Source organism: Gorilla gorilla, chromosome 10 (genome assembly GCF_029281585.2).
Source record: "Gorilla gorilla gorilla isolate KB3781 chromosome 10, NHGRI_mGorGor1-v2.1_pri, whole genome shotgun sequence".
Lineage (NCBI taxonomy): Eukaryota > Metazoa > Chordata > Mammalia > Primates > Hominidae > Gorilla > Gorilla gorilla.
In genome coordinates, this window is record NC_073234.2 from 111,935,656 (window position 1) to 111,948,352 (window position 12,697).

Consider the following 12,697-nt stretch of genomic DNA (forward strand, 5'->3'; position numbering starts at 1 on the left):
ACTGCAGCCTTGAGCCTTGAACTCCTGGGCTTAAGCCATTCTGCATCAGCCTTCCAAAGCACTGGGATTACATTTCTCTCAATAATCTTTTTTTTTTTTTGAGATGGAGTCTCGCTGTGTTGCCCAGGCTGGAGTCCAGTGGCACGATCTTGGCTCACTGCAACCTCCACCTACTGGGTTCAAGCGATTCTCCTGCCTCAGCCTCCCGAGTAGCTGGGATGACAGGCACGCCCCACCACACCCGGCTAATTTTTGTATTTTTAATAGAGACGGGTTTTTACCATGGTAGCCAGGCTGGTCTTGAACTCCTGACCTCAGGCAATCCGCCCGCCTCCACCTCCCAAAGTGCTGGAATTACAGGCGTGAGCCACCGTGCCCGGCCTCTCAATATTATTATTATTTTTTTTAAAAAGATTATTTCTGTATCCTTGATATCCTTTTCTTGGTATGTGCTTTTTTCCTTTTCTCTTTTTTAATACACATGGCATTGTGCTCTAGATTTTATTGTTTCCTTTTTTTTTCCTGCTGAATATTGTGGGGTTTTAGAATCTAGCTAAGTTCCTGTATGTAAATCTAATTCATTAATTCTGCCTGCTGAATTATATTGCAGATATCCATACAGGCATGGCAATGAGCACCTGGTTTGCCTGACCTCTGTAATTGCACAAATAATTCTGCAATGAATATCCTTACACATGTCCTTTTATAGACCTGTGCAAGAGTTTTCTGGGATCTGTGCCTAGGAGTGGAATTACTGGGTTCTGGGAGATACACATACTTAGTTTCAGTAACTACTCTTCCTGTTTTAATTTATTCTCTGACTTACTGAATGCCTACCATATGCTAGGCATTGTTCTAGGTGCTAGGGACACAGGAGTGGACAGTAGACAAAAACCACATTCTCATGCTGACTTCCATTGCAGGGAGATGCTAAACAAATCAAAACTGAATTGTGTCAGATAGTGACGAGGCTATGGAGAAAAGTCAAAGCCAGAAGGGGATAGAGAGAGGAGGGACTGGGCTGCTGAGATGACAGAGGAACAAAGACCTGAAGGAGTTTGGATAGTGAAACTTCTGGGTATTTGGTGGAAGGGCATTCCACCTGGGGGATCAGCAAGTGCAAAGACCCTGAAGTTTTGACAATTTGGAATTTAAGTAGTCAAAACTATATTTGACTGAAAATGTCAAATGTGCCTTGATAACTTATCAAAATACATTTGACCTTTTCAGTTAGACATTTACTCTATTTACTTTTAATTGACTGTTATACATACACACCCTTGGTTTCTTCAAATATTTAACCAATCTTGGTTTTTAAATAAAAATTTAGGCTGCACACAGTGGCTCACACCTGTAATCCTAGCACTTTGAGAGGCCAAGGCAGGCAGATCACCTGAGGTCAGGAGTTCAAGACCAGCCTGGCTAACATGGTGAAACTGGGTCTCTACTAAAAGTACAAAAATTATCCGGGTGTGGTGGTGCATGCCTGTAATCCCAGTTACTCGGGAGGCTGAGGCAGGAGAATTGCTTGAACCTGGGAGGCGGAGGTTGCAGTGAGCCAAGATCATGCCACTGCACTCCAGCTTGGGTGACAGAGCAAGTCTCCATCTCAAAAAAAAAAAAAATCTAATTGGGTGTATGGATATTAAGTAATACCTTACTTTTCAACTAAAGTGAACCCAACTAATTTAGACCCTCAACTAGATTATTTTGATGGTGGCCATTTTTAATGAAAAGGACTCACAAGACCAGGCAATAAATTCCTATTAGGGACTTGGTTAAAAATGAAACAGGGCCAGCATGGTGGCTCACGCCTGTAATCCTAGCACTTTGGGAGGCCCAGGTGAAAGACCAGCCTGGCCAACGTAGTGAAACCCCATCTCTACTAAGAATACAAAAATTGGCCGGGTGTGGTGGCGTGTGCCTATAATCTCAGCTACTTGGGAGGCTGAGGCAGGAGAATTGCTTGAACCCGGGGAGCAGAGGTTATAGTGAGCCGAGATCATGCCACTTCCCTCCAGCCTGGGCAACAGAGCAAGACTCCATCTCAAAAAAAAAAAAAAAAAAAGGGAACAAAGGAAATAAACTGCCAGAAATACCCTGAGATCATAAAGATTCAGTCTGTGTTCCATCTGATACCATTTACTCTCTGAGTCTGGCTTTTGCAGCAGGAATTTGTGAGCCATGCCAAGATCTTGAACTGTCAAAGGACTTAGTTACAGTCAGAACCTTTTAGTGCTGGAAAGGTGAAAGGCACCTTTTTGAAATACAGAGGGCCCTTGTCATTCTTGAGGGCAGTCTCCTGAGGCCTTCCTCAATTCCCCAGTTCCCCGTTACTGGCATGTTTATACAGGCTCCTGGCTTACATCCTCATCACATGTTTTGTGGACAGGCATGTGTTTCCTGTGCATATTTTTACTTGGTGACTATTTTTTTTCCTGCAAAGAAACACTTAGACAATTTTATTTTTAAAGATGAAAAGTAGAGGCCAGGAATGGTGGCTCACGCTTCTCATCACAGCACTTTGGGAAGCCAGATTACTTGAGGTCAGGAGTTTGAGACCAGCCTGGCCAACATGGCGAGACCCCTGTCTCTACTAAAAATACAAAAATTAGCTGAGCGTGGTGGCGAGCGCCTGTAATCCCAGCTACTTGAGAGCCTGAGGCACGGGAATCACTTGAACCCGGGAGGTGGAGGTCACGGTGAGCTGAGATTGCACCACTGTAGTCCAGCCTGGGTGACAGAGCGAGACTCTTATCTCAAAAAAAAAAAAAAAGAAATGAAAAAGATGAAGAGTAGAGGTCAACAAAGCCTCGTTGAGATAAGTCTGCTGAGCTTGAGCTGTTATTAGTCGAGTGGTTTCTTCCCCAGTGGATCTTCAGTGGAATGAATAACTGCAGGTGCTGGGGGTAGTCACATGAATAATGCCGAGTCCCTGAATGTTAAGGACCAATTGCATTCTCTATGAAATTTAGGGTACTATACATTTAAATTTAAATTTTATTCAATTTTGGGGGTCACTGATTTGTGTAATTGATGTTTATTGTGCTTATAGTTGTGTTCTAATCAAGTAATAGATGTTTTGGTGCAGTTGCCATTTTCTCACAAACTTTTTATTTATTTATTTTTTTGAGATGGAGACTCGCTCTGTCACCCAGGCTGCAGTGCAATGGCGCAATCTTGGCTCACTGCAATCTCTGTCACCTGGGCTTAGGCAATTCTCCTGCCTCAGGCTCCTGAGTAGCTGGGATTACAGGTGCACACCATCAGCCCAGCTACTTTTGTGTTTTTAGTAGAGATGGGGTTTCTCCACGTTGGCCAGGCTGGTCTCGAATTCCTGACCTCAGGTGTTTTGCCCCCTTCAGCCTCCCAAAGTGCTGGGATTACAGGTGTGAGACACCACGCCCGGCTGGGATTACAGGTGCACACCATCATGCCCAACTAATTTTGTATTTTTAGTAGAGATGGGTTTTCTCCATGTTGGCCAGGCTGGTCTCGAATTCCTGATCTCAGGTGTTTTGCCTGCCTCAGCCTCCCAAAGTGCTGGGATTACAGGCGTGAGCCACGGCGCCCGGCCATCAGAAACTTAAAAGTTTAAACCTGAACATAGAATTCATAATTGTTGAGTTTTTATGGTTACGAATATTAGATACTTTATAGAAAATATTTAGACTATCTGTTAAAATTACATGCCTTTTTAAAGCATGTTACCATCTTTTGGGTATGTTTATAGATTGATAAACTGCTTGTATACAGAGAGAAGTATGGTGATGTTCCCCACTCCTCTCTTCAACCCTCCCTCCAGCCTTCTATCCTCTTTTAATTAATGGTCTGACACAAAAGCATGTGTCCTTACTTAGGTGTTGGAAATGCTATTTTTTCACTAGAATGCTAGTAGGACACACCTTGATAATAGGAAAAATGTTATATGAGTCTGAGAGTGAATATAACGTGCCCTGTTATGCATTATGATTTTTAAATTATTATGAGTTTCCTTGTTATTTTGCCATGCTGATTAAATATGTATTCTGATCTTATCTGGAGATAAATCTTTAGTTTTTCAACGATAAGGAAACCATGGGAACCAATTTATATATATATATATATATATATATATGTATGTATATATTTGAGATGGAGTCTTGCTCTGTCGCCCAGGCTAGAGTGCAGTGGCATGATCTCGGCTCACTGCAACCTCTGCCTCCCAGGTTCAAGTGATTTTTCTGCCTCAGTCTCCCAAGTAGCTGGGACTACAGGTGCACGCCACCAAGCCCGGCTAATTTTTGTATTATTAGTAGAAACGGGGTTTTGCCATATTGGACAGGCTGGTCTTGAGCTCCTGACCTCGTGATCCTCCCGCCTCAGGCTCCCAAAGTGCTGGGATTACAGGCGTAGCCACTGTACACAGCTGGGAACCAGTAATATTTTATATGAATTAATGAAAGCACAGGGTACGTAAATTATGCCACTAGAATTATTCTTTTGTTCATTATACTTCAAAAGTTAAATGGCCTGTAAAATGAGACTAGAAGATTCCTGTGTCAACATATTTAAAATACGGCCATGTTAATTATTTTAATGATTTTGTTTACAAGTTACAAGAAAAATTATGATGAGTATAACTCTATATACCATTATCAGACTTCCTCATAAGATCACTTGTTTTGGGAACTACAGACTTGAACCACAGAAATTGGAATATAAAATTTCTATCATTTGACTGTAAAACATGTTAACAATCGTTTTCTCCATCCAGGTACCATTTATATTTACACCATTTGCAGAAAACTGATGGTCATAGGTCAGTCTTCCAAGGTATGAAATGTACTGACAAAATATTTTCCCCTCTATTTCCTGTTTTATTTTTCTTAAGGCTTTCATTACACAGTATATTGAATGTTAAACAAGGAATATTTGGAGAATTATATAATATAAAATTTAGTAAATATATATTATATAGCCTTATTATTCTTAGTTTTGCTTTAATAAGGATCATATGTAAAAATATAGATGATTTAATGAAAAGAAAGGAAATTCCTGAAAATGTTAGTATTCTCTGTCTCTCAGATAGTCATGCTTGTCACGCTTGATAGTGAACATCCATCTGGTTACTATAGCTTTAGGTAGGGTGACCATCCATCCTGGCTTGCCCAGGAAAGTCCCGGTTTATGCCTGTTGTCCTGTTAGTAATTATCAGTAGTGCCCACTTTTACTAGTAAAAGTGGCCTGGGCCGGGCGCAGTAGCTTACACCTGTAATCCCAGCACTTCAGGAGACCTAGACTGGCAGATCACTTGAGGCCAGGAGTTTGAGACCAGCCTGGCCAACATGGCAAAACCCTGTCTTTACAAAAAATACAAAAATTAGCCGGACCTGGTGGCACATGCCTGTAGTCCCAGCTACTTGGGAGGCTGAGGTGGGAAGATTGCTTGAGCCTGGGAGGCGGAGGTTGCAGAGAGCCAAGATCATGCCACTTTGCACTCTAGCCTGGGTGACAGAGCAAGACTGTGTCTCAAATAAAAAAAAATAGAAAATTAAAAAAAGGTGTCCTGGTTTGGATGATAAACTACGGTTACCCCCTTTATGTCATGATACGGAGCTTGGATTTCATTCTGCCTGAAGTGCTTCCACTTCTGGCCTGCATGCTAATCGGGTGAATGCACACTTAAACGCCAACCAGTTGCATGACGAAGGCAAGGAGACTTTATTTTATAACAAGATTCTTACTTACCAGTAGTCACTGCTCAGTGTTAGCTTGAGGAAGTTGCTGACACTTCTATTGACTTCCCTACAATGTTGGTAGCATTTTTGTCCGCGGGAGACATATTTATTCCCTGTATTAGTTTTCCAGTTATTGGAATGTAGGCCAAGAAGGGTGAATATACTCCCGTTGAGACCCTGCTTGAGTTGTTGCTGGCATCTGAAACATGACTACTTTATTCTTTATTCCATGCAGAACCTTACCCTGAATATTCTAACACTCAGGAGAGATATGTTTTTTCTTATTTCCTCAAAGCATAGCCAAGTATCTTAAAAGTTGACAACATTTGAAAAATAAAAATGGAAGTAAAGAAATTTGCATGCTCAATGGATAACATTAATTATGTGTTCTCTCTCTGTTTTGCTTCTCAAATTAAAAAACTCTATGACAGACAGTGACTTGAAGAAGCTCTGTGCCAGCTTTCTGAGTGTGAATTAAATTGAAGGGGGACTCTCCCAGGTCTAATGTAAACTTGGCCCGCAGACTATTGCAATGATGCTACATTCAGTTCCAGATGATTTCCTAAAGAGAATTTGCATACTCTGGTTGCGCTTGGTGTAACAACAACAAACATGGCTTCACAGGACCATCATAGTTTGGTCTGCTGCAGTGCTTGCTGCCAAAGCTTTGAAGGACAGAAATGTCTGTGCCAACATTTGACTGTTAGTGTTTGTGCTTGTTAACACTGAGAGAATTTTAAAGTGACAGTCATCTTAAAATAATTTCTTATTCATAACCTTTGTAAGACATTTCTTCTCTGCCTCATATACCTTGAGTTAGTCTCTGATAAAATAAGGATAGTTGAGTATTTTGCCATGCTGATTAAATAGGTATTCTAATCTTATTAGGAGATAAATCTTCAGTTTTTCAACCATAAGGAAACCATGGGAACCGATAATATTTTATATGAATTAATAAAAGCACAGGGTACATAAATTTTGCCACGAAAATTATTCTTTTGTTCATTATATTTCAAAACTTAAATCGCCTGTAAAATGAGACTAAAATGAGTATAGTTCTTTTTTTTTTTTTTTTGAGACTGAGTCTTGCTCTGTTGCCCAGGCTGGGTGCAGTGGCGCCATCTTAGCTCACTGCAAGCTCTGCCTCCTGGGTTCAAGTGATTCTCCTGCCACAGCCCCCTGAGTAGCTGGGATTACAGGCACCCATCACCATGCCAGGCTAATTTTTTGTATTTTTAGTAGAGATGGGGTTTCATCATATTGGCTAGGCTGGTCTTGAACTCCTGACCTCCAGTGATCTTCCCGCCTCAAGCCTTCCAAAATGCTGGGATTACAGGCGTGAGCCACGGTGCCTGGCCCAAAATGAGTATAGTTCTGTGGTGCCAGTCTTGTGGGATGGCAATGGGAGGTGAGGGATGCAATAATTTTGGGGGAGGGGTGGGTGGTTGTACATTTGGCACCTGAAGATCTGAATGACATTCTTTCTGTTTCAAGGAAATTAATAATTTTCACCAGTAATTCCCAAACCTCCAGCTGGTAAATTGATTCCTAAGCTGAGGCTAAAAATGGATTTGATGGGTCCATTTAATGGAGACAAGTCTTTGGAGGTCCCACCGTGTGTGAGATGTCCTGGGTCTGAGGGATTTGAATACTGTAGTGACTTCAGAGTTCAAGTATGTTATAGCCTAAGACGGAAGGAGAAATAGACCTGGGCTCCTCATGCTGTCTAAACTCCCGTTTTTATAGGATCTAGGCATGATGGCTAGCTTTTGTTATTATTGAATCTATACTACGTGCTAGGTCCTGTGAAAGGCTTATGAGGTGGGCACTAGCATCATCATCATTAACATTGATTGAATGAATGCCTACCGTCATCAAGTATGCTTGTAAGCACTTTCATTTGTCATCTCATTTAATCTTCACACCACCACTTTGAGAAAGGTGCTGTTATTACCTCTATCTTTTGTTTTGTTTTGTTTTTTTGATATGGAGTCTCGCTCTGTCGCCCAGGCTGGAGTGCAGTGGCGTGGTCTTGGCTCACTGCAAGCTCCACCTCCCGGGTTCACGCCGTTCTTCTGCCTCAGCCTCCCGAGTAGCTGGGACTACAGGCGTCCGCCCCCACGCCCAGCTAATTTTTTGTATTTTTAGTAGAGACAGGGTTTCACCTTGTTAGCCAGGATGATCTTGATCTCCTGACCTTGTGATCCACCCGCCTCGGCCTCCCAAAGTGCTGGGATTACAGGCGTGAGCCACTGCGTCCGGCCATTACCTCTATCTTATATAATAGATAAGGAAGCTGAGGCTGGGAAAAGTTACTTTGCTCAGGGTCACACATCTAGTCAGAGATGTGCTGAGACCAGGGGCAGTGTCACTCTACCATTAGAATAATGCATGTCTGTTGACTAAATGGAATCCTGTCATGACCCATTCTATTTTTGGTTTACATACTCAAATGGAGAAGCTGCAGGGAAGGAGTTGATATTTTCTGATATAACCCTATCTTCCTAAAGACATCCTGAAAACCAAAACTAACCAGGGGCTCTTCCGTAGGTGAGAAACACCTAATTTAGTGCTGCAGCAGGTCACCAGCATAAGCTTAGGGAATAGAGGGTGGTCGGACTTCTGAAACCTCTTTCCCTGAAGACATATGACCATTTTGCTTTTGTTTATGGAATAATTTAGTTTCTTTGATGGCATTTAAAACTGTAGTATAGTACTCAGCAAACATTAAAGAATACATCTAGAATCTGTTCATTCTAAGAAACGATTGATTTCTGTTTCATTTTACTATGAAACTGAAATGGTTTGACAATGTATGTGGCTTGAACAGTTACTGTCAGATTATTTCACGTACCATTACACAGACTTTAAGTCCTAACTTTGAAATTGCTTGTCATTTTCTTTAAATGGTGTAAGCTGATATAAATGAGGCTGCAGCGCCATCCTGTGGCTGAGCTGATTTAATCGTATGTATATTTCCTGCTCAACACCTGCAACATGCTCTTACTGGGGCCATGTCTTAGATATGGATATCATTTGACTTTTTAAAGTTTTTTTTTTTTTTCCATGAAGAGAATAGTCCTGATGTATCCTATTAAATTTTTTAATTAATAGAAACAATTATTTGTAGCTTTTAAGGGTAAGAAAAAAATGCTACAAATTGAATCATATTTTGAAAATGGCTTTTCCTGTTTAAACTTGAAAAATAGTTTTTCATAACCCTAAGTGGTTTATGGTGAGCTTCTCCCCTTTGTCAGGGCTTCTCTGTGTAGTGGAAAGAACACTGCATTTGGGAGTTCAAAGACCTGAGTTTCAGCCCCAGCTCTTTTGATTAGAGTGAGTTTAGCCTCATGGAGTCAAGCTTTTAAGGTTACTTTTAAGATCCCTTCTGGCATAAAAAACTTTGATTTTCCATAAACAAATCAAATACAATGTGAACAATTGTTAACTGAAGCTATTTTTATTTTGAAATGTGGAATTTCTAATACCAGGAGTCCTGAAGGATTTTAGAAAGATGTGCATTTAAAGGGGAAATTTAGGCATGGCTTAATCATATACCACCCAACCCAAACCACAACAATCTAAATGCAAAAATCTGAAATAGAGATTGTTAGGGAGCAGCAAATGTGAGAAAAATTCGAGGGTTTTTGGTGATATGATTAATTTCATATCAGTTCACAAAGTTCACAACAATAACAATGACAGCAACAACAAAAACAGCAATGAATCAACCTTAGTCTAATTTAGAAGAGGTACAGTGTCCACAACCAGGGACTGAAAGCATTCACTGTACTGTGGTCTAGCCATACACCCTGAAAGGATGCTGGCAACCTGGGGTAAAGCCACAGAAGGCCAATCATGGTGGAGAAGGGCAGTGCAGTTCCGTGAGGGATGGAAGTACTTGGGGATATTTACCCTGGACGAGAGAGCTGAGGGAGAGGGCAGGCTACATAAGTGTTTTTAGATTTCTGGATGGCTGTAATTTAGAAGTGAGTTCTGGATTGCTTTGTGCTGTTCTGGAAGACATGAGGACCAATGCACTGGAGGTATATTAAGGTGGATTTTATTTTAGATTATGGAAGTATTTTCCTAGCATGTCATGTACGTTGTCTCTTTCTCCATAACAGCACTATTGTAATGTGAAAAAATACCCATTTTACAGATGAGAAAATTGAGGCCTAAAGAGGTAAAATGATCCAGCCACTAGGTGGTAAAATTGGGACCAAAATCCAGGTTTATTTGATTCTAATCTTGGACCATTTCTACTAAGCATCACAGGCCCCAGGCTGTAAGCCTTTTTCATTTTCCTTACCTCCTATACCAGCTAATCTTCAGAATCATATACTGGTTCCAGGCCAACAAATAACAATTGTATCATTGGAGTTAATTCCTAGACTACTGTTGACATGGTAAATGTTAATAAAAATGAGCGGAGAGGCTTATAATAAGACAAGACAGGCCGGGTGCAGTGGCTCATGCCTGTAATTCCAGCACTTTGGGAGGCCGAGGCAGGTGGATCACTTGAGGTCAGGAGTTCAAGACCAGCTTGGTCAACGTGGTAAAAGCCCCTCTCTACTAAAATAGAAAAATTAGCCAGGTGTGGTGGTGCACACCTGTAGTTCCAGTTACTTAGGAGGCTGAGGCATGAGAATCAATTGAACCCAGGGGGCGGAGGTTGCAGTAAGCCACGATTGTGCCATTGCACTTCAGCCTGGGTGACAGAGCAAGACTCTGTCTAAAAACAAACAAACAAACAAACAAAAAAGACATTTTAGGATGTCTTCCAAAATGGCTTGAGATTTTGAGCTCTTAAATTATCTTTTACTTTTTAAATGCTTGTTTCTTCTTGACACATTATTTATGGTATTTTTGGTTTAAGTAATCAGCAACTTGTGCTCACAACTTAGAATTTGATTATATTTAATACAATTATCATTATTAACTTGAAATGAAAACAAATCCAACGGTGCCCTTTATTTTGCAGGCCTTAGAGTATCTCCTGTGGGCCAGCATGTGTATGGAGTCCTTGGTCCCGCTCCTGTCACTCAGGTACTTGACATGGCGCACTACTCTCTACACAGCTGTTTGCCAGTGCTGCTATGACTGCCATGCCGGGATTCACGGAGAGGTATGCTGCTTTTTAACTCTGAGGAGTCGAGTTTGTTTTTTTTTTTTGAGATGAAATCTGGCTTTGTTGCCCAGGCTGGATGGAGTGCAGTGATGTGATCTCGGCTCACTGCAACATCCACCTCCCAGGTTCAAGCGATTCTCCTGCCTCAGCCTCCTGGGTAGCTGGGATTACAGGCATGCGCCACCCATGCCCGGCTAATTTTTGTATTTTTAGTAGAGACAGGGTTTTGCCATGTTGATCAGGCTGATTTCGAACTCCTGACCTCAGGTGATCTGCCTGCTTTGGCTTCTCAAAATGCTAGGATTACAGGCGTGAGCCACTGTGTCCAGGCCCAATATTTTAAAATAGAGCATATCCAGCATTTTCTTCCTTAGATGCCTGCCAGGGGAAAAACAAAACCCAACCAAAGAATTGAAATGAAGAAAAGACAAAAGTTCAGCTTTATTTGCACAAATTGGCTTGGCTTTTCCATTGTTTTTCTCTCTCACCCTCCTTTCTGCTCTCTCCTTTATTCTCTATTCATTTTCACCTTCTTTGCTCCGTTTCTGAGTAAGATTTTTGGAATTTTAAAAATTAAGATTTTTATTTTTAAATGACAAATAATAATTGTATATACTTATGAGGTACAGTGTGATGTTTTGTTGAATGTATGCACTGTGGAATGATTAAGCTAATTAACATATTCATCTTCTCACATACCTTTTTCTTGTAGTGAGAACACTTAAAATCTATTTACTAACAATTTTGAAATATGCAATACGTTATTGTTAACTATGATCACCATGCTATGCAATAGATCTCAAAAACTTCTCTCTGTTGTCTTTCCATCCTCTCTTTGCTCTTGAATACAAGCCACCTTCCCTCCTCGTTTAGGTTTGTGTTCCTTATCACTTAGTATATACACTCTTGTCTTGCTTTTCTCTGCTAACCACCATTTAATACACTTTGTTTTTCTTTTGTTTTCTTTCTTTATTTTTTTAATACAGAGTCTTGCTCTGTTGCCCAGGCTGGAGTGCAGTGGTCTGATCACGGCTCACTGCAGTCTTAATCTCTGGAGTATCTGGGACTACAGACACACACCACTATGCCAAGCTAATTGAATACACCTTCTAATGACCATTTAATACACTCTATTTTTTGTTTTTCCTTCTTTCATTTCATTTTGATTGAGTACTTGAAATATAACTTAACTTCAGGCTGGGCATGGTGGTTCATGCCTGTAATCCCAGCACTTTGGGAGGCTAAGGCGGGTGGATCACCTGAGATCAGGAGTTCGAGACCAGCTTGACCAACATGGTGAAACCCTGTCTCTACTAAAAATACAAAAATTAGTCAGGCATGGTGGTGTGCACCTGTAGTCCCAGCTACTCAGGAGGCTGAGATTGCAGTAAGCTGAGATCGCACCATTGCACTCCAGCCTGGGCAACAAGAGTGAAACGCCGTCTCAAAAAAATTTATATACACATAAATTTATATATATATCACTCCAGAGCTTCTATTGGCCTGTAGAGTGCCCATGTATCAATTTGAAAAAGGCACCTTCTCTACATTATGTGACACCTGGCTTGGTCAGTGGATGGGGCCTTGGTGAGAATGAGAAATAAGCACCCCTTCCTTTGGGCCAACACGTTCCTGCACAAGGGTGCATGGTTTGGTATGTGGGGCGTAAGCTGGATTTCTGCTCTAGTCAATCTCTTTGGCTGGAAGTCTTGTGTAGGACTGCCTTCATGGCTGTGCACATGCCTATTCATATCTTGTTAACGACCATAAATAAATCATCTGGCTAATTCACAATTCCATTTAGTTTTTCCTGCCTGAACTAATTCTGAAGGGTTTGATGCTGGTG

General features: G+C 41.2%; 1 protein-coding gene across 1 annotated transcript in view; it reads left to right on the forward strand.

Moving 5' to 3' along the window:
* CFAP54 (cilia and flagella associated protein 54) overlaps positions 1-12,697 on the forward strand; it is a 372,948-nt gene that overhangs the window by 17,980 nt on the left and 342,271 nt on the right. Inside the window, exons 5-6 of the mRNA XM_055357441.2 lie at positions 4,757-4,815; positions 10,705-10,848. Of these exons, the coding sequence (XP_055213416.1) occupies positions 4,757-4,815; positions 10,705-10,848 (203 nt within the window). The remainder of the gene's footprint in view (positions 1-4,756; positions 4,816-10,704; positions 10,849-12,697) is intronic.